This window comes from Poecilia reticulata, chromosome 7, assembly GCF_904066995.2.
Source record: "Poecilia reticulata chromosome 7, P_reticulata-male-v2, whole genome shotgun sequence".
Classification (NCBI taxonomy): Eukaryota; Metazoa; Chordata; class Actinopteri; order Cyprinodontiformes; family Poeciliidae; genus Poecilia; species Poecilia reticulata.
Window position 1 is genome coordinate 25,523,390 of NC_088836.1, and position 27,679 is coordinate 25,551,068.

Below are 27,679 nucleotides of genomic sequence, written 5' to 3' on the forward strand. Positions count from 1 at the left end.
ACACAAAATCTTACAAGGTTTCAGCAGCTTAGAACACTTGAATTAAGAAAAAAACTACTTAAAAGTAACTTATTAGAAAGATAAAGGAGCTTGTTTTAAGTAATTAATTCCTTAATATTGATGAAAAAGTTCTAGTTCCATTGGCAGATTATTTAATTTACAACATGGGCAAATTGTCTTATTAAGGAACTATTTACTTAAAACAAGCTCCTATATCTTGCTGAAAAGATATTTTGTTTCATTTCAAGTGTAATAACACATATAACCTGGAAATGAGACTAAAAATACTTTGTGAGATTTGGTGTTTTTGCAGCGTTATCATTCTGGTTAGGACCAGAACGTCCTCATTCTTACAGTTGAGAGAGTGAGACTGAAAATATATTTTTTTTAAGTAACAGATTGGTGTGTAAATAATATGTGAAGTGTTTTTTTTCAGAGTCAGATTCTATTCTCAATTACCAACTGTCTGCTATGTGTGGTTTCAACATGAACATTATCATCCAGGCTTGTTTGTAACAGTTTTACTAATTGTAAAGTATTTTACAATTACTTTTAAAGAAATACACACATCTGTTTGACTTGACTAGGATGTTCTCTTATCTTCCCCTTTGAGAAAGAGCTCTCTGTTTCGTGACATATTTATACCGCAGCCACACAGAAAGTCACGGGTTTCTTATTAGAAGACCCTAAATATTCTGCTCAAATCAAAGAGAATAAAAGTGTTTTAACTGTATTTATTTAATGAGGATTGTTAATAACTATTGGACTGGTGTGTTTTTTAAAAAAAAGCAAAACATTTATTTCTTAGTTTGATTTATTACCCTTGCTGAATTAATGAACTAATAAAGTCATTGTGAGACGATGCTGCAACACAAAATCTATTCATTTTAAGGTTATATATAACTCTATTCCCATTGAGTCTTGTAAGTGTTGTATAACTTGCACCATATCTGTGTGCACCTCCACTGAAACTCAGGGCAGACCAAGGAGATTGGTAGATTGGTCTAACACTCATCCTCATGCATGGCTAGGCGTCCTCAAGAACTCTTTTCTTTTTAATGATAACTCGCCGCCTGCGTTGTTTACTAAGATGACAGGTCTATTTTCCCCTGATTTATAGCACTGTGGCATCCAAGGAGATACTGTACTTATTACTTTAAATGCAGTATGCAAAAACAAGTCAAAGAGATAGGCAGAAGGAGGAAGGGAGGGTGGGCATAAATTAAGGGTTATTGTCCCCCTTCTGCTCCAGGCAGCTGTTTGTTGAGGTCTAAACACAGAATTCGGAGCTGACCATCTCAAGAGGTCACTGCTGCTTGGATCCCCTGACAGTACTGGCACTTTAAAACTACCCTGTCAACTGCATCATCTTAATATCGTGTGTGTTTTTGCAGTCGGTCTGGCCTCCTTTCAGAATCTATACTCGAAACTCCCTCTGGTGGTGGAACCGTTCTCACACTCACCCATAATGACACACCACCTCTCCGGCGAACTCTAACCCCTTTTCCTCCACGGCGCCGCTGACCACGAAAGGTGTGAAAACACTAACTAGATTTTCTTGTTGGAGCAGCTTGAGTTTTATACTGGAACTCTGCGGTTTCCGGAGAACCAAAGAGGAAGTAAAGGCATCGAGGAGGGAGGTGGGATGTCACTCTTTTGACGGATTTAGTTACAGTAGCATAGAGATCAATTATTCAACAGAGGCATGCATGGTCGCTGGATTAATGGCGCATGCAGCAGATAAATCAAGCATTGGACTCGAGCTTCTCTGGGAGATCTCAGGGAGAGCGGAGACATTACAAGACAAACATAGAAACGTGTCTGACATGGGCATCCATATCTATTCTTTACCATTGGTAACCTTGAGATCTCAAAAGAGAATGGGGACGGAGCTCTCATCCAGTTACAAATAACCATCCAGATTTGGGATATAATGTCAAAAAATGTGCACGTTATATCATCCTGAATGCCGATTTGGCTCCGAAGGACAGACGTATCTCTCCGTCCTCAGTCTGTTGAAGGATATGAAAAAGGAGGGCTGGAGTTGCTGTTGAGAGATTGAAACGCTGCTATATATTACAACCTCCGGAGACCTGTCGGCACTCCAGCTGACTACCACCCCCCTCCACCACCTTCTCCGTCTGTCTCAGTCTCTTCCTCTCTCTCTAGTTCACAGTGACTTTGCTCTAGGTTCTTTTTCCATTCCTGCTCTTCTGTTGCATTTCTCATCACGCTCGTTCCCCATATTCCTAAATGGATCTATCCCTGTTCTAGTGTTTCTTGCTCTACATGTATTTGTATTGAACGTGTAAGGAGGGTGTGTGCATCCTTCTGGCTGATTAAATTTGCTTCATTAAGAGCTGCTTTTTTCTTCTCTCACTCCCCCATCTTCGTCTGTTTTGGCTGCCAGGTTGTACCTGTCTGCCACGTCTTGGCTCTGTGCAGCTCCAGCTCTTCCTCTATTTGTCTGTCTCCTTTATCTGCCTGTCTCCTTTATCTGTCTGCTTTGTAGCTGCCTCCCGAACTGAGGAAAAGCCCTTATGGGTCTTTTTTTTTCCTCCCTCTTGTCGTTGAAATCTCGTACCCTGGTCAGGTTCTTACGTTCAGACACCTAAATTTTCCCAGCTGGAAAGCCAAATAATTTCGGCCCCAAAACCATTTTTCTCTGTGTGTGTTTATGTCTGTCTCACCCTGTCTTCCTGTTACTCTTCCTTTATTTCTCTGTGCATTTGCTCACAGATTCGCTCTTTTTGATGTAGTTCGCTTCTCTCTCTTCTCGGTCGTTATCTTCATGTGAAGCGCTGGTACTGTGCTGCGTTCAGAAGTGCGTCTGTGAAGCCAAAGCTAACCTTTGCCTCCCAGATTAGAGAAATGGCAATTAATTAAGAGTGAAGTGAGACTCTGACCATATCAAAAGGAGCATTGGTACAGAGACATTTTACATATGGGTGAGGGTGGAGGAGAGCATGAAGGAGGGAGGCAGAGGGGGAAGCCATGGTGAAAGTGGGAGGATCAAAGCTGAGGATGGTGGCAGAGTGCTGTCCCCTGCTGTGCAGCTCAGATAAACACAGGTTAGCGCCACAGGTCTCCTCAGTGAGCGTGAGTCAGGCACAAGGCCAGGAGATGCATGAACAAGTCAGCTTACAAACATCTCATAATAACTCAGCCAGAAGAAGCCCCCTGAATTAAAGTGTCACTTTTCATTTGCTTTCCTTTCCCTCATTTTGGCTCACTGGCTGATTTTTTTCCTTCTCCCTCATTCTGTCTTTCTCCTTCTCTCTTGTCTGCTCGCCTCACCCCCTTAACCAGCCTCCTCCCCCGTTCACAATCTGCACATAATACGGTCTCCTTCAGTCGCGTTCCCCACAGTCTTCAACACAGGCCTGCCTGGGGGCTCACAGGCTCTCCCATCTGCCTGCTGCGTGTTCTCCCTGTCTTTCTTTGCTCATTTCTGTCTGTTTGTGGCAATCCCTGTCTCTCCAAATCTGTCTCTTGGCTGCGTCTCTGTCTGCAGGGCTCTCAACACACACACACACGCGCGCGCACACACACATGGCCACAAGTAGGAGCACTGGGGAAGTTAGAGATTTTGCCTGCATTACTCATCTACAGTGGGATGCAGACGGATAAATATTACACAAAAGAGGAAAGTTGTCTTGGATCCACACTTGTTGAAAGTGCTGCCACAGCAAACAAGCAACCAAGTTAACAAGTTTGCCTCAATACTGTGTACGCTTGATCGTGATGGTTCAGTTAGCTGACAGCTTGGCGTAAAGCCTCATTTCAATCCCTACAAGCTCAAACATAAAGATAGACGATGAGTTACAAGAAAAATAGCTTCATGAACCCGCTATTATTTTAGGTTTTGAGTTGAAGAGAGGTAGATGATACACTAATTCATCTCTATAAAATGAAATATTGTGTAGAAGTACAATGAATCGGTTATTTTATAGAGATTCATTACACATGGAGTAAAAGTATCTCAAGCTCTTATTTTTTGCGGTTTTGATGATTGTGGCTTACAGGTAAATCCATTTAAATATCACATAAGACCATTTATTTATATGTTTTAAGAACAAATGACAGGATGCTTAAAAGGGTTTACACTTCTTTGCATTCATTTGCTCATCTTGTGTAAATTACTGCATCAGTGCACCGTGGCACGAAGACGGTCAGCTTTGACAGCAGCGTTCGGGTCGTCTGCCTTGTTGCGTTCAGTGATTCTCACCTTCCTCATGACAACAGCCCATAGCTGGATTTACAGAATACTGAGATAAAATTGCTCAGTGATTGAATTTATTAATTAGATGACTTCTGAAAGAAATTGGTTGACTTTTATTTTTCAAGTATGTATTTTTAAAGTTGGCTGCTTAGAATGGATTTTTCGCACATGTACAATTTGGTAACACTTTATTTGAAGGTGTGTGCATAAGACTGACATGACACTGTCATGAACTTAAAGAAGTCTTTATGAATGTTTATGACAGTTGCCAAGAAGTGTCATTCGGTAAATAATGACACTTTTAATGCAAAATTGCTCTAAAAGTCCATTAAAAGTGCCAACTTTGTATGACTTTGTAAATTATGATAATTTAATGCAAAATTATCATAATTAAAAATTCTCAAACTAAAAGTTTCAATGCAACTTTTAGAGCAATTTTGCATTAAAAGTGCTCTAAAGTGCTTCATGACTGTTGTCATGAAGCGACTGTTGACGCTTCATAACAACAGTCATAAACATTCATAAAGACTTCTTTATGTTCATGACAGGTGTTATGTCATGTTTATGACAGTGTCATGTCAGTCTTATGCACACCCCTTCAAATAAAGTGTCGCCCATAATTTTTTTGTTTCTGTCACATGAAATTCCAATGAAATATAAAAAGTTTGTGGACACAACGTAACGGGATGGGAAGCATTCAAAAGACCGCGAGTAGCTTTGCAAAGCATTGTGCGGATTCCGTTTGAATAAGACTTCCGCTGTCTATCCGGTGTCTCCATGACTGACGTCACGATGGTAACTAATCTCACTTGTACTAATCCAGCTGCCTTGGCGTGCAACTGCAGCTGGGTCTGTAGAGTGTGAATAGGAAAAGAATTGCACAGAAGCTGATGAGGGTTGTAGCCCCGCTCCGAAGTGTAGCACCATCTCGCCCACGATGCGGTATTGGAAGTGAATGGAGTGGCTATCAGTCTTTAATTGGGCGCTGTGGGCCATAATGAAGAGATCTGAAAATAGGGTGGAGCAGAATGAGGGGGAATGAGAGAGTACGCGGTGTGATTTGAGAGGCCGAAGAGCGGGGCGAACCTAGCGGGCTTTAATGCAATGCGTATTGGCAGGTGTCGCTCTGCCTAATTTCACGCCTCTGTGAGCGAATGTGCACCCAGACGATCACCACTTCCAAGTCGCCTCTCTTTCTCCCTCTCCCTATCTGTGCGTGGGTCTCTTTCTCTCTCTCTCCCCCTCTGTCTCTGCTTGGGTGTATAGTCAGTCAGTTGCAGTGATGTGATTGTCCTTCCACATGACTCTGTTATTTAGCCTGTATAGAATGTGCACTTTGGCTCCCCTGAAAGCTTGGAAGTCCAGGCCTGGAACGCTAGATGTCAGGGTGAATGTGCAGCCTAAGCACTTAATTTAAGCATGGTGACAGTTAGAGAAGCACAAGCGCCCACCTCTTCCATCTGTCACATCCAGGCCATACTATGGAGATGGGTTTTATGGGTTTTCTTCTTCTGGCTCTCTCAGTGATCCAGCCTGCTGAACTTTAGTCCAGTGGGTAGAATAATGAGTGAGTGCGAGTTTGGGTCCTTCACAGTTGACATGAGGACATCATAAGGCACCACAGACAGTAACAAGTCTTATTCCCGTTTTCTCTCATGACCCCTCACTTGCCTCCCAAACGTCCCCTTACCTTCGTTCCTCACCCCTTTTACCCCTTTCACCCTTTCACTTTCTCTCTCTCCTTTTTCCCCCCTCATCCTCACACCCTATCCCCCCCTCTCATCGCCGCTCTTACCCGCTCACCCCTCCTCACCCCTCCTTCCTGTAGTCTGTGTTTGTGTTGGGAAGATTAAGCTGCTCTGACAAAGCTGTGTTTACAAATATGCAGGCAGAGAAACAGGCCAAGCGACGCTGAATAGGAATAGAATACAAATTGCTTTTTTATCTCTCTTAGGGCCAGGGCGAGAGAAAATGTGTTTGCGATTGTTGCTCCTCCGCCTGTGAAGGATAAAGCCTCAGCATTGGGTTTGGGCTCCCTGTTAGCATTCATTCTATCCTCTCCTTTCTCCGTCTCCCTCTGTCTCTGTGTCTCTCAGTCCTCCTACTCCCTTTCTTCCTCCTATGCTCTTTCTCCTCTTTGTCTACTCCACACACTCCGTCTCTTCCTCCCCGACTGGATTTTTTTTTCTTGCTGTTTCCTTGGTAATCATATCTCCTCTCCTTTTCTTTCTTCTCTCCTCCCTAACTCTTTCATGTCTCCTTGATGTGTGCTCCTCTCCACCTATATGTGCTCTGCCGCCTCTCCCCCTCGCCCCGTTCCTCTCCCTCCTTCATGTTTCCATACAGGCTGAATATTTTTCTCAATAACTCACTCTCAGTCTTTCTCTCCATCCGTCTCCTTCTTTTTTTCACTCCTGCACTCAGTAGGACCTGTCATGATTTACGGTCCCTCTCAGCTCCTCCTTGCTTACACTGGAGATATTAGAAATTTTGAGTGCCTATAGATCACCGCAGGGGGAGAGGGCATGAGCGTCTGCTAATCAGCCCTAACAGAGCGGTGCAGCATTACAAATCTGGGCTCTCTCCCACAATTAAGCAGCACATCCGCCCGGTATAACACGCGGCAGGGAAGCCGGGTCCCTGACGTCATCTTCAGCAGGACTCCGCTGTGCGTGTGTGTGTGTGCGTGTGCGTGTGTTTAGGGGAGAAACTATAAGTTTGATGTTTGCTCTCATTAATGCAAAGGACGCACTCCCCTTCTCTGCACACTTCCATCCTTACCTTACCAAACACAAGTGAAGGTTAATCAGCGGTCTGACAGACTCACACTCTGCCATTGGGATTTAATAAGCAGGATCAGTCTCACAAAGCTACGCTGCGACTAATTTGTTATTACGATAAGAAACGTGTTTGCCTTTTGTTGGGTTTTTGTTCTACCATGAACACGTCTGTACCTGCAGTCGTCTCTCCCGTTGTTCTTAGCGGTACATGCGTACAGATTCTGCGTCCACTCTTCTTTGGCTATCTTCCAGCACATGCATTTGTGTTTCACTAAGCGATCAGGCCCAGGATTTTCTCCCCATACTCAGCTGTTTTCCGCGCCCACTGAAAAATGACAGCTAAAGTGTAACCTCTGACCCCTTGTCTCTACAACCTCTGTGCTGTGTCTATTACTCAACTTTTTAATGGAATGAAGAGCCTGTCGTATTTGACCTAGCTTGTAATGCTAAGAGATGCACATTACTCTTTGCTGCAAGACATTTTTCGCGTGTCTCTTCCAGACAGGTGATCTGTAGGTCAGCTCAAAGGTGAGGCGATAAGGAAGTGTTGTCTTAAGATAGCGATCTGGAGTCCTTTGCAGTTTCATCTTTTGCATACATTGCCAGTGAAATGTCTGTGTATGCTGACTGAGGACAGGAACGCTCTTATTCTGGTTGTGTTGGAACTGTTCTGCTTTTGGGGTGGAATTTCACACATTTTTATTGATCTTCAAAGAGCAAGAAGTGAGTTCACAAGTTTGAATGGGTTGTGAATTTTCTTTAATCCACACATGGCCAAATTTGTACATAAAGACAGATTTGAATGGTCAGATCTGAAACTCTGGTGCTGCTCACCTCCCTTAGATGTGTCCAGAGTTGAGCACCATTCACCAACTTGCTCTGCAGGACACTGCTCACAAAATCACCTGGTAGTGATTCTAGTGCATTTCATAAAGTGGAAGAAATAACAAAAAAACTCAAAAATCTTTGTTTTCATCTCAAATCAACATGTGGTTGAAACTTTAAGTCATCTAGAACAGCTGAAACAAACAACAAAACTGGTTTAAATCAGGTCAGTAATTAAACAACAAGACTGAACTTCCTATTTAAGGTGTTAAATATTTAGTCCGAATTATTGCCAGAAGTTTGGTGAGCGGTTCAAACAGCGTGTGGGTTCTCTGCAAATGGCAGGTGAACTTTTCACCAAATATTAGTAAAGTCTTATTTATAATTTTGTAAAACCATGTGGATAAAAACAAATCCATAATGACTCCAAACTTGTGCATCCAGTAGATTTTCTAAATTCATCAGAATTGTTGTTATGCAGTCTGAATGCATCTCTGAAGATCCACAATTAATATTCATGCTCATGGTCAGTGGATGCAAATTTGTTTTTACCTGCATCAGATTATAAAGTCTCATCTGTCACATTCACAGTTTTTTTCAGACCTATTTTGCACATTGTTCTTCGTGTTCTTGGAAACAATGCTGATGCCGACCGTGGTAGCATGGCTGCAGATTTAGTTTGTAATTCATCTCCACAGTAAGTCCATGTTCTTCCAGGTGAAGGAAAGTCAATAAGGGGAGAAGAAAGATAAGAAAAAGGAAAAAGTGGAAAAGAAATGTTTCTTACCATTGCATGTGTAGGACTCTGTGCACAGTGTGGGTACTATAGAAGAACACAGATTGACTTTTGAGAAGCTGACAGAAGAGCTGCAAGGTTTCCCGAGCTTTCTTTTGTTGACAGGCATCAATGCCTTGACTGCTGTTGTATGCCGAGGTCAAGGCAGACCTTACTGGACTCTTTGTGAAGTGTAAAAAAGAAATCAGCCTGACATATTTGCTCGTCTGCAAAAGCTGTTTAAACTCTCTTTTTGTGTTACTTTCTCAACATTTTTTTTCTTTTTTTGCCTTACTTAAAGGCCCTGACCTCACTTCTCTGGAGATATTTGTTAAACACGTCAGTTTTTTCAGTTGAAAAGAATTCCCCCCCCCAAAAAAATCAAATGCTGAAACATCCATCCGTTTCCAGTAACATTTGCAATAACATGAAAATACAAAATGTGTCAGATTCCTGTCCTGTGTTGATCCTTGCATTGTTTGTGCACGCCTGTGTGGTTCTGGTGCCTACCTCCAGCGGCCATTGGATGAGAAGCGGGGTTACACCTTGGACAGGCCGCCAGTACATCATGGGTTAACACAGGTGCACAAAGGTCAAACCATGCACACACATTTAAGGGCAATCTAGGGACACAAAGACTATTTCACCCCTTAGTTATTTCAAAATTTTGCAATTTTCTTGACCCACCTGCCAATGCACATTTCTTCCCACCTACAGATCTGTCTATGCTTACCTTCAGGACGATTTGTTTCCACAACTACTGATGATTCAAAGTAGTTTTCTATAATACAGTCACAGTCTACAGAAAAAGAAGTGATTATGTGACTCCAATAAAGGTCATCCACCACCAGGAGATCATTGCCAATTATGTATTTATAATCTCCTTTTCATAAGAGTATGCTGAAAATTCAGAACCGCAAGGTTTAAAATAAAGAATATACAGTTAGATTAAATTATACTTTAGATTTGAAATGTTTCTCAGTTTGCTCCAATAGGAAGAAATTGAATTAATCCCAACTTTAAAAACATGGTTTTGAGTGGCTTGTGAACACACACATTTACATTCTACATAACTGAAGACGGTATTCTTTTATTTGTAATGTTGATAGCAGCATAGTTGCATAAAATATGTGATTTCTGAAGGAGCCAGTTGTTTTCTCTATTTTTTTTTTTCCGTTCCTGTTAACTTATTTGTTTTCTGACATCGCTGTCAGTACACCTTTTTGTATGTATGTCCTCGCATGTTGGCGAATGGTGGCACACGACATAGAGCCATTAACTGAGCCCGCCCAGCCCCCGTCTGTGTCTGCTTTAACCTTGGCCAGCAGGCTGGTGGAGAGGGAAAGTAATTCTAACCTTAAAACCTGCTGATTAAAGCTAGTTTGGTGGAATTCGATTCCACTTAATGCCTTTGGCGGAGAGCCCAGCTGGCTAGCATTAGCATCAACAGACACTGTGTCTTCAGTCAGGGAGACAGACGTTCATAGGCTTGTGCGCAAGCCTCCTCTTGCATGTACAGAAGCATGACCGTAAGCTCCTTACCCCCTTGTCCATCATTTGTATCTCTCTGTTCCCTTCTCTGTCTCTCATACTCCTCTTTTTTTTTTCCTGCAGCAAAATAAAAATCTCCCAGTAACTTTATTGTTTCAGCTTCCCTTCTCCTGAAATGCCTTCCCCTTTTTTTTTTTGTTCTTAATTAGTTTTTTTTTTTTCTGCTCTTCAGAAATGAAGTGAAACAGAATTATGTTTTTTAGAGCTACAAGTGGTCAGGGGTTTCTCTCAATCCACCTCGGTCCTGTTATTGTTTTCCCTTTGAACTTGATGTATGGCTGTGTTTACATGTCCAGCGTGGCTAATTAATTCTCCTCCTCTGAGCCTGTTTATCAAACGTTTCTGTTTATTTTACAATAAGCTTTCTATTTTTAGGGCCAATCATTTCCACAACACATGCCTTTTCTTCCTGGGCGCCATTTGTTTTGCTTTGTTGAAGAATTTAGGTTTGTTCTCCATTTTCTGCCCCCCTTTCAGCTCGGGAGCAGCCTGCCAATTCATTTTGTAGCTTGCTCAGTTTTGACTGATTTAGAGGCTGCAGCTGGTCTGATGCAGAAGACTGGGGAGATAAATCTAAGCTTCCTTTGATTTATTATGTATAATGTCTCATCAACCGTTTCTTAAGTCTGAAGATGCATTGAAAAATTATACTGTTACTGTTCCACAAGTTGCAGCCTATTTAAAGGCGTGTAAAAGGAGAATTTCTTTTAAAAAAAAAAGGGAGGCAGTAGCTGGTTTAAGATCCACTGTGCCATTCCAGAACTACCCATTTCTCTCTAAATCAAAATGTAAGCGATATCCTGCATATTATAGGCATTCTGGGCATAGTGCCACCCTACCAGACACTATGGATAATTTGATTCCCGCCGAACGATCGGAGAGAGTACAGCAGAGTGTATTGACTGTAAAGACAGCAGGTGAGATACAGAGCATTATGGTATCAGTCGAAAATGAGCTCATCCTCCAAACTGGAAGTGGCACTTTTCTGCGGTAAGTCATCCAATCACATCTGTTTAGAGCCAGAAATCGTGGGCTGATCAATAGTCATCATGGATGCTGTCGATGGCCGGGCTGGTTTGAATTTTGCATGGTTCATGAATCTCTATTGTGTATGGATTTTGCGTTGCCTTCACGGATAGAGTTTGATAGTGCCGTCTGATTGGCTGCAGTGCGAGCTCTATTTATGCTGCTGTGCCCCAGGCTGTATCACCTGCCCCAGGCATCCATGTGAACAGACATATGCAAACACACACACACGCACACACACACAAAAACACACGCACAAAATGATACATTACCTCTAATGAAGCAGGGAGACAGAAGTGGCTTTACCAGGTGGATGTCCATCTCAACAAATATATAACGTTTCAAATGAAGTCATTCGATCCAGTGAATTCTGACAATATCCAGCAGAGAATATTTATATCCTGAGTGGTAATGTGTTGGAACAAATGCTGACTAAGGACACAAGTCAAATATGTGTCAAAGTGGAGAACTATCCTTGGAAGAACTGCATTGGTAAAGAGTGTGTCTTATTGTTTTTTTGGATGGTAAAAAGTTAAACTAGCTATTTTTTTTATTTGTGCACTAATAATAATAAAGCATGTCTGCTTTTCCTGCTGGGACTGACAATCAACCCAAAAGACACATGTGCTGCAGCCTCTGACAGTGGAATTTTTTGCATCACGGCAGGAAAACAGCAAATTGCCAACATAAATAAGGTGCCACGCTCTGATTAGGACTGTTTTCACACATCATTATGGTCTAATGAGAGACTTTCCCTTCCCTCAGTCTCACTCTAACTGACTTGCCAGCTTCGCCTTCGCCGACGTTTCATTTTACAAACCCGTCTCTGGCTGTGTCTGACACCTGCCAGCTGTGATAGATAAATGTAAGCGTAACATCGTCGGGGCACCCGGTTTTCCAGACTCGATGTGGCGGTAGCCTCCACAAGCCTTACAGGAAGCAAGCAGCTCTGGCTCTACATCTGAAGGCTTTATTTTAAACAAACTGTTTGCCCTGGGTGAACCGCCGTTCAGCTCTACTCAAGATGACTCCACAAGAGGAGGGAAGAGTGGACACGTCCTTTCACCGGGTCTCATCACCGTTTCATCGCCTTGACCACTTGCTTAAGTGACAATGTATAATGAATTCGCTCCATGAGGACACGCGGTGCTGTACCTCCTTTTTCATGCTGTCTGGGCTGACAGCAAATAAATACATTATGGTCATACTTCTCGTGAATTATTCTGTTAACTGTTCCAAATCATTTTTCTGTGTCTCATTTGCACACGACAGCACACTAACAAAACATTCAGATTAGTGACACAGTGTGTGTGTGTGTGTGTGTGTGTGTGTGTGTGTGTGTGTGTGTGTGTGTGTGCGTGTGCGTGTGTGTGTGTGTGTGTGTGTGTGGGTGCGTTTGCGGATGAATGTGTCTGAGGCCAATGTGTGTGTTTTTTTTTTCCAATGTGTTCATACCACTGTACTGAAGATTTTCTAAATTACATGCTGGGAAAGTGCAGTTTTTATGAGAGAATATGTGTGTGTATAATTATTGTTTAATTGCTTGCCCTGCAATGTGCTGTCATCTGTCACAGCCCATAGACAGCAAATAATGGTTCTTCTGCCATCACTTTGTCACCCAGACGCTCAGCATGCAGAAAGCAGCAGAAACACCAGCAACTGATATGCGCTTTGAATTACTGATAAGTGCTTGGGGTTGATGAGCGGTGCACATACGGGGGTGTGGGTCTCTATACTGCGCCGTGCTAAAAGATCCGTAGCTCTTAAACTTTTCCCCGTTTTGTCACATTACGTACTTGATTGTGGTCTATGTAAATTTTTCGTGACACACCAACATGAAGTGGAGTGAAGGGAAAATGATTCAGGCCTATCACTGTTTTCTGAACCATCCTGAGGCAACGCTTTAGGAAGCTGCCTTTCGTTGCATGCAGCTGTAGCAGTTATATTGCTACCAGCACATCTGGAGACAGTTTTTTATTTTTTTTTTTCAAATTCTTATTTGCAAAAAACATCAACAAAGCATCAGCCAGATCGGATGGCGAATGTTTCTCTACAACAGTTTGCAAGTTTTCCCCGATATTCTTAATGTGATTTAGGTCTGGACCTTCGCATTGTTGACTCTCACCAATCAACATGATGTCACTGGTGTAACACAAATACTTAAGTGTTTATGTTGATGTGTTTTTGTCCTGGTCCTGTCAGATAATCATGTTTGGTGTGTTCCCTTTGAAAGCTTGTAACAAACTACAAGCAGGCAGGTTTCTTCTTCACTGCTTTCCATAAAGCTGCAAAACTAATCTATTGTGTCACTAGATTATCAATGCTGCTCCTCCAGAGTTACCATGAGCCTCTTGGCTTCTACTCTTGTTACTCTTCATGTCATTTTAGCCATTCAGTCATGTCTTGGCAGATTTACAGATGTATTTTTGGGACAAACAAGGAATTTGATTTTGGTCTTCGTTATTCACGTCATAATCAAAGTACAGTCACAAAACCGTAAGCTACAATATAAGCAAAAGACGTACACACACGTGGAATCTAGTTAGACATCTGAAGGTTATGGCATTGAATTTTAGATGGGGGTAGTAGAGTAAAGAGGATTGAATTTAAATACTGAATTCAACAAAACATATAAAATAATTTTCCGCTGTGACCAGCAACACAACAATGTGGGTTTATGATTTAATAACTACAGCTGTATTTGCTCCTCCTATGATTGTTTTTGTACTCAAGACCTTAGAAATAGTGAACTGGTAAAAGAGTGAATGTTTCCAGGCTGGCGTTGTGTTTAATGTCTACTGTATATTGGCACTGACAGCTTCAACTGTTGTGTTACGCTTTAAGCTGCTTGTTTGTCTGCCATGCCGCTTTGTGTCATTGAGTAATGGGGGCAAATAGAGGGGAAGAAGAGCAGCCCCGGGGCTAATTTATTCACTCCCCCATTCACCCCAGTCACTTAGGCTTGTTGCGCCAGGAAACCTGTCAGTCGTGTCGAGCATGTCAAAGCGGCGTCATACTGTCCAGCTGCAGGTCACTCTCAGGGGGCCAAGCGCTCAAGGCTAGAACAATATTAACCCTGATCTGTGAGTAACTGCTCAGGAGCCGGAATTAGGGATACAAAACATTTTAAGTGCCTTTTTCCTTTACTTGGGTTTTTTTTTTTTTTTTTTAGAAGAGTCAGCTTTCTTTATCGTTTAGTGTTTTATTCATGCAAAAACTCTGCAGGGTTACAAAGCCAAAGGCACACTCATGAGGTTATCTGAAGTGACTGAAATAGTCCTAAATTTTAGCTTCCTAGTTTACTTGATGACACCATTCAACCATACATGTACACGAACTTAGCAAAGGTTCTTATCTATGTTTTAAATTGACACAGAACAGAAGATCTTAGTGGACAAATCTACAGACGTTCCTATAAAAATATAAAGGAACCCAGATTTTGTGCTTTTGATCAATAATATCATCAGTCAAGCAAATCAAAGCACATAAAATAAGTTAAGCAGGCCACCAAAATTAAATTCACTTGCTTTACATGTGCAGCTGATCACAATCTGCTCCTTAAAGGTTTGTTATTCCATATTTGCCGTCAAAATAAATGCAAATTTGCCATTGTATCAGCATTTGTGTTGGCACATAATGCTAAGTGTCGAAGAGAAAACGTTGGCATTTCTGCTTGTAAGCACCTTTCCCAAAACTGTTGCAGAACATGCCAGTAGTGAAACTGTTTAAGGCCTCATAGATCAGTGCACAGCCTTGCATCGGTAATCCCTTGAAAGCTCACAAAGCCCAGTTTATGACATAAATAGTCACAGAGCTGCAAAGTACAAATGTGTGTAGCTGTGGTGGTTGTAACGTGATGTTCACTCCGCTGTGGTTGTGGGAGGAAGCCTCTGTCCAACGCCAGCGCAGAGTAATGGATGGCAGAGTTATAGGAGTGGGAGGAGGCATACATCCTATACCAGACAGCTGTAATAGATGAGGGTTCAGCAAAAACATAAGAAAATGAGGCAGTCTGCAGGAGCGTGGCTGCTCAAACTCTCCCAAACACACTTTGGGTGGTATTGAAATCAGCAGACAAATAGGTGTGAACAGAACAATGGAACACCTGGAGAACCAGAAAGGGCTGATGGCATCTGCGAATTGTTTTCTCTTTCTTGTGAATGAGCTGGACGCGCACATAAACGCGCCTGTTTGTACTTGCGTATCTCTGAGATCTGTAAGCACTTTCTTAGCGCTGTTATGCGTCCTTCCATCTGTTTGCCTTCCCTTTGTAGTCGTACATTCATCAGAGGGTTTGATGTTGGCAAATCAATGTTTATCCACCTCGGCGAGCCCTTCTCGTTTTAACTAGGTTTTAATTAAACAAGACAAGCACAAAGAACACTTCAAGGCATCTATTTATCATTCGGTCCTCCGAGCAATGCAGCCCACCATCCCAATATTAAAACACTCTCCCTCATCCCTCCCACGGTGCCTGTCCCCTTGCCTCTGTTGCCTGCTCATTCCCAGCGCCCCAGGAAACCCACCTCAACTTATTGAACACGTACAGTACAGCTGCTGAATATTGAAGCTCAGGTTAGTGTCTCTGTGTGCATGTCTGTGTGTGGAAGACAAGACTGCACCTTTGTGCATATGTGTACATGATCTGACACGGAGCAGGCGGTGATTCCTTATCAATAATTTAAACCAGAGAGGATTTAAGTGAAACTTAATCCTCTCAACCTGCCTGCTTGATCTATTGCTCAAAAATATTGGACAAACTTTGCATTTAAATCAGCCAAAATTCGTCTAGCATGCAATTAAAAACAAATAATTTGCAAAGATTGCATGTCATTACCCATATTATACATATTCCTGGGGTAGCTGAGGCTGGTTTGTCTCCCCCACAAATTTACAAGGGACTGAAATCAGAAATTTGGGATGGCAAATCATTGTCTTTGTTGTCCTTTGTAACTTCCTGGCTGCTTTTTAACTAATTTCCCTGTATAATAATCTCATTGCCTATAACTAACCAGGTGATAGCTGAGCAGTGGTGAAGTATTATAGATTGCTATAAATTAGAAAAAGTATAGCCTTCCCATTAGGTCATCCAGGGTCAGGACTGTGAATCCAACAAAGGACTGAGAAGGAGAGAGAGGATGTATGGAGCTCTGCTCCGTCTCTGGGTGTTTGATGCTTTACTGCACTCAGCTCTCCTTCTGGCTGCTGAAGAATGTCTCCTGGCCTCTTCGCCAGATACCAGGGGGCGTTATCAGCCCTGCCTTGCTCTTTCCACAGTAATGAGCCCCGAGACGAAGTATTATCTGTTTACGATAAGGATATTAATAACACTGTGCTTTAGTTATGCTCTGGGTTTCTCGGCAGGGTGAATTTGTTAAGAGTTCTTTCCAAGCTGAATGAAACTCAAGCAGCATTGGGCCAATGTCAACAAATGTAATCAGTTTTTTTATTATTATTATAAATAATCACTGCTCAAAAAACAAGCAAACTTGAGGTCTTCTTTTATGCTGTTCTAATCAGAAGTATACAGACACTCATAATCTTTGTCTTTCTCCAGTGTGTAATAATTATCTTGAAATAAGAACTTGGTACACAAGTTTCACAGAAATTATTTCTACTCAACTCATCAAAAGTTTACATGCAGGCTTCACATGCATGTTCAACTTTTTCGGTATAAACCTGGCGAGAAAACTTATTTGCAGGTTAAATGAATTTGGTGCATTCATTTAACCTCAGATCTCTAATCTCAAACACGATTTAAATCCGGGTCTAGAGGAGATTTTTCTTTTCTTGTCTTTTTGGAAATCCTGTAAAAATAATTTCTAGTAAAGGAAGTTGGTTAACATTTCCCGGAACAACCAAATGTCGTCATCATGAACTGAGAAGATCCAGAGCAGGAAAGAATCACCAAATTGACTCCGTAAAGCTCAACAGAAATGTGCATCCACTCAGGTGAACAAAAGGAATGACTAATACGAAAAAGAGACAAGAAACATTTAAATGTGTCACACATGATGGAGGTAGCATCATATCAAGAGTCTGTTTCTGTGCCACTACATTGCACAAAGTGGATGGAAATGATGGAGTACCACATCAAAAATTCTTAAACTTCATCTAAAATCAAGACCCAGATAATTAAAAGGACTAAAACAGACACAACAGCTCGTTTTATTAGGCTTTTATGGTCCCAACTTCATCTATACTCAACATGCAGAAACAGTTTTTAAAAGACAGATTTATGCTTAGAAAGAAACCAGTGTACATGGTCAAATGTCCAAATAGAAATATATCAGAAACTTGTTGACGTGTGTGGTCAAGGAACAGAAATCAGTAACTTGTATGTATATCTGAGCTTGCATGCATGCATTTGACCCTGTGTGGATGAGAGAAAGTCCATAATGAATTCAAACTCGTGACAACTTTGAAATGTTGTGCGCCGCATATCCATTCCTCTCTTGAAAGAAAGAATGGTTCAAGCGCATCATTAAAAGGCAAAAGCTCACATGGTATGCATGCTGATGAGCGCAATCATCTAGCAAGTCCAACTTTAACTTGACTTTACTTTATTTGAACAATAATTAACTTTACTGGGGCATCCACAACAAGTCATGCTGCATCGCTGCAAATGTTGCACATCCTCAAACCCGACAAGGCACAGGCGGGGACAAGCTTCTTCAGATCTTGTATGTTTAATGCCTCGCCACGACATTGCTGCTGTGCTGCCGTGTTAGACGCTTCCATAAATTAGATGTTGTATTTTTCCGTGGTTGAAAGCATTCTGCTGCTGGTGCAAAGTTTACAAAGGACAATAATGATTTTTGTAGCTTTGACAGAGACAACCGAAAAATAATGACACGATCCAGCTTTTGGGTGGAAGCTGACAGTACCTGCCAACACCTTCGGCTCGTAAACATCATCGTATCCTTGTGCAGATAGAACAAAAAGAAAAAGAAAAAAAAAAGAAACAACTTTTGTAAGGGTTTCATGCATCTCTACCTACAAGATATCTGACCTTGTAATTACTATTTTGGAAACAAAGTTCTTTATAACAAGTCACCGCAACACAAAGCTCATTAAAGGGGAAGTGCTGGTTATAAGTGGATGAAGAAAAAGAAAATATTGGAGTCAGGAGCAGGTAGTGAGGAGTTCACCGGTGAATATCACCCCCTGTCTGCCTCGAGGTCATTGCCTTTGTTTTCAAGAACAATGGTTCTAGTGGGAGTTATGAAGTAGAGGGAAAAGGTTGCAGGTTCAAAAATCACAGGTGTCACGGTCGGCTGAGAGGTCAAACCTTTGCCTTCTTCTACCTGTAATGTAATGCACTTTTTTTCTGTCCCCCTTTCTCCTTTTTTCTGCCCTCCTTTCAGTGTCTGTATGGCTGCTATGTCCACTCCTCTATCATCCCCACCTTCCACCGCAGGTGCTACTGGCTGCTCCAGGTAAGGACTCCTCCTCTTCTCCTGCTTTATTTAACTCCCAGACTCTCCCCTCCCTCCCTCATCCACAAAATCCTGAATGAGTCGCCGGATATCAGTTTCTATTAAGCCGAAGCGTTTACCTTTGACAGCCAGCAGGCAGGCATCAACTTATTCCTTCTCCACCTCCCTCTCCCTTCCTTCCCTTTTCCCTCCCCGGCCTCCATTTCCCTTATCTTTCCCAGTCATTCTCTTTTCTGATGGCATTGCCCATACAAGCCGTCCAGCAGGACGGTATCTCAGTCCGCTAAAAGCTTTGCCATCTCCCCTGCCTAACAGCTGCGGTGATGGGCAGTAAAAGCCTGATGGAAGAGCTTCCCTGTACAGTACAGTGTGCTTACCGTTGGTCGTCAAGTCTGCAACCTGAGAGTGGTTGTAAATAGCAGCCCTTTGATCACCTTCCCCAATACATCTCATCGTTCTCCCCTTTGCATGGCAGCCATTACAGTTGGCGGGTGCATGATACAGCCATTGACACACACAGGTTTAAGAGTGTATAAGCGCATTCACCAAGAATAGGAGTTTATGGAGCCAATGGGTCTCCCAGACTTTCGATGTCTATCTAGTGCCTTTCAAAAGTGTTCAGACCCTTTCGAGTTTTTCTTGTTCTGTCACATTACAATCAGCAAATTCGCTATATTTTATTGTGATCGACCAGAGCGGCACAATGCAGCAATGTGTACAAAATCACAACCGAAAACGATTGCTTTAATGGAATATGTTGAATACTATTATATTTTTAAAGGCTATTAATTCACTAATCAATATATTTGGCAAGCTGCTCCTGATGTAAAGTGTTAATGACTGTGTTGCTAAAGCTTTGTAGTTATGGGGGGGAAGTGATTATAAAAAAAAGAAGAGCAAGTGAAATGTTTCAATAACATTTAACAATGGCATAAAAATTTTGTGTAGCTTTAACCCTTTCATGCGTAGTGGTCACTACAGTGGACAGCTATCTAAAAGCCATCTTCTTGTGCTTCTTGTGGATTTTTATGCTATACATGCACACAGACCACTGAAGTGGACACTAATGCATCATAAAATACACTATCAACTTCTGGCGATCAGCTGCAAATGCAAGAAATTATTTTTGTTTAATCCAATATGGCTGACAGACAAAAAAGCGCATGCCAACCGACCCGGTCCCTCCTTCTACTGTAGACGACCCTGGCAGGTAAAAGAAATATTGTGACATCAGATAACCCCTAGAGAACAATACTACTGAAATAACAACTTTGTATTTGGAGAAAATTACAATTAGTCACCTAAAAAAATAAATAAAATAAATAAATCTTTTTACAAAATGTTTTTTTCCCACCTTTTTTTTATGCCTCTAGAAAATAAAAAAAAAATTCGAAAAAAATCTGACACAAAGGATAATAATTCATGCATGATGGGGTTAACACATGGGGGGTTTTTCAGGTTTTTTTTTTCTTTTACACAAAAAAATATGAGTTTGTATTTGGCAGAACACTGTTCAATCCATTATATAAAAATGGAAAGCGTTTTTTTTTTTGTTTTTTGCAACAGCAAACCCGTCGAGCCACAGCCGTCCACATAATCTGACAGGTCAGGCAAGGAGAGCACTAAACAGAGAAGCTGCCTGGAGAGCCGTGGTAACTCTGGATTAACTCACATTTCTGGTGTTCAAATCTGTTGACAGTGTGGCAAAACGAAGGTCATTGTTGAAAGAAACACAAAAATTCTGCTTGCGAAGGGGACACAACAGAGCTCTGGTCTAAGATAAAAATGTAGCTATAAAGGTCAGATGCCAGATGTATATGGTGGAAATTTAACACTCAAACACCAGGTCTAAATCTATTTAAGAGTGAAGTTTTACTCCTTAATGTTCTTAATTCAATCTGTGTTTAAGTTATTTTCAGGTGAAGCATGGGGGAAATAGAAATGCATTTCCATCACATAAACTATTAGTTTTATTTGTAATGTGATAAAATGTGAAACAGATCAAACTGTGGATCCTAGATGGAGAAACAACATGCATGTGGCTGAACAAATGAGGACGTCCACAAAATTTAAGATAAATGTTCCCAATGTAAAATAGCAAAGAAGTGAGGAATTTCAATATCTATGTTTCAGCAATTCATAAAAAATTCAGAGTACCCAGGGAAATCTCAATACACAAGGGAAAAGATAAAAAATAAAATAAATAAAAAAAGCCACACAACAATGCTGCATGGTTGTGATTTTCTCGCCTTCAGGCAGCACTGCATTAAAAAGGGACCTGATTTTGTAGTGGAAATTACAGCGCTGGCTCAGGAACACAGGTTTTCACAGAAAAACGATTTGTCATTGCTTTTACAAATGCAGGGCAAAACTACCATTCAGACTAAACTGAGGACATATAATCAAAATCTTATAATAGTGTTTGTGTGAATTGGAAACAAAACACTTTTTCTTATGCCTCTCAATAGGTTTCTTGATGAGGGGAAAAAAATAGGTGTTGTTTTGAATGGTGGGTGTTTTCTTGTGATGCGCAAATTTTATCCAAAAGTAAATAAAATTTGTGTTTAAACTAACTATTTTTATTTTGTTGTTTATTCAAAATTGGATTATACATAGCGTTACTTTAAAGGGAAAATGATCAAAGAAGAAAATCCACATTATCATAAAAACAATAATCAGAGTAACAACAGCAGACCAAACTTCACAAGCCCCTCTTTCGTGCTGTGTGGTCTCCTACCAAGCTTTTCTTATTTCACTGTGCAAAACTAATTATGCATTTTTTTCCCCTCTTTATTATACATGTACCCACTTGATTATACTTTCAGCATATTATTAAAAAGTAATCTAGCTTTATTTATTGGAAAGGTTGTTAAGTGATCTTCTAAAGAAAACATTCCGTTCTTTTAACTCTCTTACATTTCTACCTGTATAATTAGCTGTGGTGCCCTGATGACGATTGTGAATTAAAATTTAGAGTTTTAATTTTCCTTCACAAATTTAAATACCCGGTTCTGTGGCGTAACATTTACAGCCGTTGAAGCGTTTCATATTTTGTCTCATTACAACCTTCAACTTTAAAGCTTTTGTATGGGATTTTATAAACAGATTCACTTTCTTTGCTGCAGTTTCAGCAGTCTGGTTTTTTTATGTCATTTTCAACTAACTTTTGCTCATTCTGTATAAAACAGGTAAAAAGACCAGATTTGTGGATTGCGTCCAACACCTGTTCTATCAACAGATTCTCCCATTTGGGCTTTATGCACCAACTCCTCCAGAGTTACTATAGGGCTCTCGGCTGCTCCTCTCCTGCCTGTTTTAGGTGGACAGTCATGTCCTCCAAGGTTTGGAGCAGTTTGATATTAATTTATTGCCCTATAACCTTCTCCGCATCCCTGATACGTCGTCTTCTGTTCCTTACATTTGTTGATTAAAGCACTTTAACAACTTAATGGCCATTCATAGAACAGCTGTGTTTACTATGGAATTAAATTGCATACTAATTATTTAGACAATTAGTTGCCTAAATGCAAGATTTTATTTTGGAGTTTCAAAGTAAATAGGGCAGGAGAAAATAAACACAGATTTTTGCCTGTAAACTGAAAATGTTCTTTCTACTTCACATGTATTTGCTTTGATGTGTCTCATTAAATTCCACTGACATACATGGAAGTTATGGTTACAATTTGATCAAATGTGAGAAAAGTTCAAGGTGTGTCACTGTGCCGACAAAACACTACAAACATCAAATCGCGTTCAGATTTCTCGCACTTCATTTTCCCATTAAAAACACGTAACAGTAATGTGAAAAAAATATATATTTTCTCAGGGTAACAGTGGAAAATGTAGTTGTCAGCTCAAATCTGAGAATGAAAATATTATTTTACAATTTGAAAACATGTGAACCTGCTGTTTAGTTCATTCTGGAGAGACGTAACAGGAGCCGTTTTACAGGGAGCCAAGTCAAAGCTGTGTTTTACACAAACTGCACAGGGACATTCAGACACTCAAAAAAAAAAAACACTTTCACACCCTGTGCAACAAACGTTGGGGTCACTCTGGGTCACTCACTACATCCTTCATTTTCAACCTTTCACTGTTAGACAAAAATGCGCGCATGCAATCATTAAAGTTTGAAGAGTTTGCTTAGATTGTTTTCCTCCAACTCCCATGCAGGATCAGATAGAAACTGCTTCGTGAATCCTTGGCTCTCGCCTCCCTCACTGCTTAGTAAATCTTCCTATGTATGTCCCAAATCCCGGAGTTGCTGCATATGTGCACAGCTATTTATTTAAAGACAAAAGCAACTTCTGCTGCCAAATAAAATCTCCCAAACAAGCATTTTCTTCGGTGTGTTGCTTTCTAGAAAAGCCTGACTTACATCTGCGTTCAGGCGATGTGTGCCAGGAACAAGAAGCCCAGTAGTTTTCATACTGGAGGTGCAGATTCCTGCAGCTGGACACCTCTACCACTCTCCTCAGCTACAGTCTCTTTTTTTCCCCCTCGCTCTCTCTCTTTTTCCATATTCCTCGGAGCTCTGAACCCGCACTGTTCCTAAGTCCCTGTGTACCATTTGCTGTGTCCATATGAGATTTGCAGGCAGTAGTCTGTCAACATCAGAGCGGCAAGGAGACTGGAGCTCCCAGAGCGGCAACAGGGAAAGGTCAGCAGTGAGTGAAAAATGTAAATATTCAGCCATCCGGCAGTCACAGAGAGAAAGGGATGAAAATAACTCCTATTACACAGCACCGACAGGGAGGGAACGCAGAGGACAGAGAGGGTAGAGGCAGGCTGTGAATGGGAGAGTCACATGGACTTAACTTTCAAAAAGTTAGCCTGGAAAAAAAAACACAAAGGAAGGAGAGTTAGGGAGGTAGATTTTAAAGATTGAAGGAAAAAAGTATGTAAAGAATGGAGAAACAGGACGGACAGAGGGAAGTTAGGAAAAAGTATTCTATGGATCAAGGGAGGGGCGGTTAACCAGGGGTGTGTGTGCCTCTTTATCCACTCCTTATCCACTCTTTATTGAGTCAAAGCCTGGGTAATGAGACAGGGGACAGGAATAAAGACCTGCGAGGGGGGTCTCCTCTCAGCCCGTTCATTTTCTTATGTTCTTTTCACCTCTCACTCTCAATCTGCTCATCCCTCCATCCCCCCCCCCGCACCACTTCCACCTCCCGATGGCATTAGACCCCTTCAGAATGTCTGGCCCATTCCAGCAAATGACTAAGAGTGGGGGAAAAAAGAGCCACCGCAGTTACCTGGGGTTACAAAGAATGAATCCAAATGGCTGCTTAGAAGTGGGCCTCTGCAGATCGCTCTTAAATAAAGTCAACATCGTAAAAAATCATATATTTTATCTTTAAATATACAAATTTAAAGCTGTAATGTGCATAAAAAGCTACTTTTAAACAGGAAGGTATTAAATATTCAGGTGCAGAACAACCGAAAAGAGTTAATTTACTTCAGAAATTCAATTCTAAAAGACAAGCTTTCTATATAAGTAGATTTATTACACACAGTGATATAGTTTAAGTGCTTATTTACAAAAAATTAAAAAAATGTTTCTAATATGATATTGCATAAAACCACAGAAGGTAATTTTTACATGGACATGTAATATTATGTCCAAGTTGTGACAGACAGTCAGTGACACCGTCTACAAGGAGGATAAACTATGAGGTCGATTTCCAAACAAGCCGGCTGTTCAGAGTGCTGGATCTACGTATATAAATAGTTGTGCGTTAGGAAAAAACCTTGTAGAAAGAGGCGCTGAAGCACCGGAGCTAACATTCACCGTTAAAGGAGTCTGAAGCAAGGCTGGAATTTGACATTAAAACTTGTTTTTTTTACTGTTTTATGTAATATTCACATTTTTTGAGAAACAGATATTTGAGTTTCCTTAAATTCTTGAAATGTATCAGTCTGTGTGTAATCAATCTGTTAGAGTTTACATTCTTAATTGATATTAATGACATATTAACTTTTTGATGATGTTGTGATTTATCGGGATCGCAGGTAAAGGGAAAAAAAACCCCGTCCGTCCAGGTGCTGCTGATTGATTCGATTGTCCCTTTCTCTTGTTTAGTGCTAATCGAATGTAATTTCCCGCTTGTGGCTCTCCATCAAATCAGACAGTGGAGTTTTGTGCTGGCCCGCGGGGCCACGGAGGTGGGGGATAATTATGATATGATTACGGAGGGGGTCTGAGGGAAAACTTCATTTGTCCCGCAGCCTGACTCAAACACAGAGAGGGGTCAATAGCCTCTCCCCGCTTTCCCCACTTTTAAAGAGGAGGAGAGAGGAGCGAGATAATGAAATGACTCGTAAGGCAGGAGGGAATGCTGACGACCTTGTTTCTTCAGAGCTATCACTTTCTCCCTCTTACCCCTCGCAGCTTAGGCCACTTTGCTCTAGTCTCTGTCTCACATGAATACATTATTAATACCATCATTCACCGCAGTTACATTTTTCCTATTACATTAGTCCTTCGGACTATAATGACTTTGGAACTACTTGAATTAGTGTTATGTTGGAAAATGACTTGTCACTGTTGTCCCCCTGATCATTTCGGCACTATTAGACAATATTTCAGCAATTTTAATTTATAGACTAATTCAAAGGTTACCTAATTGGACAGGCAGAATGATAACTTTGCGATTAAGGAGAGCCCTTAGCGCTTTAAGCTGAGCTGAGCTGTCCGTGGTGCTGAAGCACTGTTCACTTTCTCCTCTCCTCTCCTTTTTTTTTTTTTACTTTTAGGCTGTATTACTTTATCAAACTACCTGAAGCCAGTGCAGCCGGCAGATCATGTACAGGGACCAACACGTGTTCTCATCATGCTTCACGCCTCGGCTCTAGTAAAGACGGAGGCCTCTCTCGTCTGCCTAATTGAATGAGAAATGTTGAGAAGCCGCTCTGCTGTGCGGGTCCATCGTTAAGGTGCGCGGGCAGGATATCCACAGCGGCCCGTGCCTGCAGGCTAAAGGCAGACAGATGGATATTTTATATCTATCAGAGCCCTCTATTCTTTCAGCTCAGTTGAGTTGCTTCTGCGCCGAGCGCTGGAAGACAGGTGCCTGACTCAGAACGGTTCAGGTGATGTGTGATGACGGAGCAGAGCTGTCAGGTCCAGATGCACATCAGATGCGTCCAGACTATGCAAGGCAACATAATGAATATTTCACCGAGATAAATCATGGATGAGCCCGGGCACCATTCTGTTGATTTCACTGAGCGGGTGGAGAGCCGGTAAAGCCTGGTGAGGTTCTGACTGGCTGTCTGCAACCTCGGGGCAAACGGAGGCTGTAGAAATATAATTGCCTTTAGCTATGCAGGCTGTTGTTTGTATCAAATGGAAATGCGCCTCGACGGAGTCGGAGTTCAGATTCATAGTGTATGAATTTGACTTTAGCCAACGTTACTGCTAAATTCAGAACCTCGATGCTGGACTGAGCAAGAATAGGTGGCATCACCTGCATTGGGAGAGTGTGTGTGCGTGTGTGTGTGTGCGTGTGTGTGCCTACCTGTCAGCGTGTGCACCTCCTTGTCTTTGTGTATCAGACTTTGGAGCTCACTACGGCGGGAGACCATGGAGGCTCTCAGCACCACGCTCCTCTTGGCATCCCCTTCTCTCTCCACCATGAGGAGAACAGCTGTTTCAGGAGCACGTTGGGGTGTGAGCCACTTCCCCGTGGCTCCACTGTCTCCCTCTTCCTCTCCTTTTGTGCCATCATGCAAACGTTACCCCGTTTCCACCCGCTATAGCTACATGTAGTTTTTTTCTTCTTTTTTAATTCCTCTCTGAGCACTTTTAAATAGATTATGCCAGTTTTAAGTTGGTTTCTACTCAGAAACAGTGACTTTGAGGCTTCTGTCTTCCAAACAAACAGAAGGTCACTCTCCTGCTTAATTGCGAGCCCCCCAGCTGATGCGCCCTCTTTCGATACAATGACCGAGAGAGAAGTTGAGCAAACCTCTGGAGGCACGCTGAGCCTTCTCTCTTTGTGGCAGCCTGATCTGTTCCTTAGTGCCCGCGACCTTTTCTGTAGGCTTGTTGCCTGGCCCACCAGCACGGCCAATTATCACAAATCCCCCGCCGCATTTGTCTTGCCATTTTCCCTCTGCAGCCAAGGAGGCTTGCGTGGCCAAAGGCTCGTGCAGCCTCCTAACCGGCCTCGGTCCAGATGGAGAAACGGAGTCCCACAACAGGTATGTGGTGCTTAAATAATTCAGCTCTCCTGAAAGGTTAAGGCTCTACCAGCAAGGCGAATTGACATTCATCCTGCTCCAGAGTCCTGCTCCCGCTCTCAGAAAGAGGAGACATCGACATGTTTACATTTTGTGACTTCAATATTGTTATTGACCCCAATACTTTACATGGTGTTCGTCTCTGCTTTGGGTTTACGGGTAAGATCAAATGGATGCAGAGCTGAAATCACATGTCTGAGATCAGATCGACTGTAAAAGTAAAAAAATAAATAAATCAAGTATAATATTTTGTTCAAATTATATATATATATATATATATATATATATATATATATATATATATATATATATATATATATAAAGATTAATTCTCCTGAAATTTTCCACATTTTGTGAGTTTATTTTATTGAAATAACTGGGGATATATTATATATTTGTGAAGTAGAACAAAACTGAAACATGGTTTTCAAAATTTCTTACTCTGAAAATTATGTATGTCTGACTCCAGTCATCCTAAAGCCAGTACTTTTTACAACCAACTTTTACTGTCAGTTACAGCTTCTCTGTTCTTACTAAAGACGAGCACGCCCACAGCATCATCCTACCATCCCTGTGTTTCACTGTGGGAATGGTGTGATCATGGTAACATGACTGGCACACATATTGGTCACATTTGACTGGAAAGCCAAACCGTCTTAATGTTTGATTTGTCTTGGGAGCTGAAGAAAAGACACATGATGTTAGTTGCACATCAGAAAATCAGTGAGATATTTTTTTTTAAAATCTATCACCATTAAATTAAAATATCAACGTATTTTCCTCTATTTAATGACTTCAAACGCTAAAGGAACAT

General features: G+C 41.5%; 1 protein-coding gene across 8 annotated transcripts in view; it reads left to right on the top strand.

Moving 5' to 3' along the window:
* The window catches only part of camta1a (calmodulin binding transcription activator 1a), a 390,768-nt gene that overhangs the window by 287,339 nt on the left and 75,750 nt on the right, over positions 1–27,679 (top strand). For all 8 annotated transcript variants that reach the window (XM_081609162.1, XM_008414292.3, XM_081609159.1 and 5 more), the window contains one exon: positions 18,547–18,618. In XM_081609162.1, the coding sequence (XP_081465288.1) occupies positions 18,547–18,618 (72 nt within the window). The remainder of the gene's footprint in view (positions 1–18,546; positions 18,619–27,679) is intronic.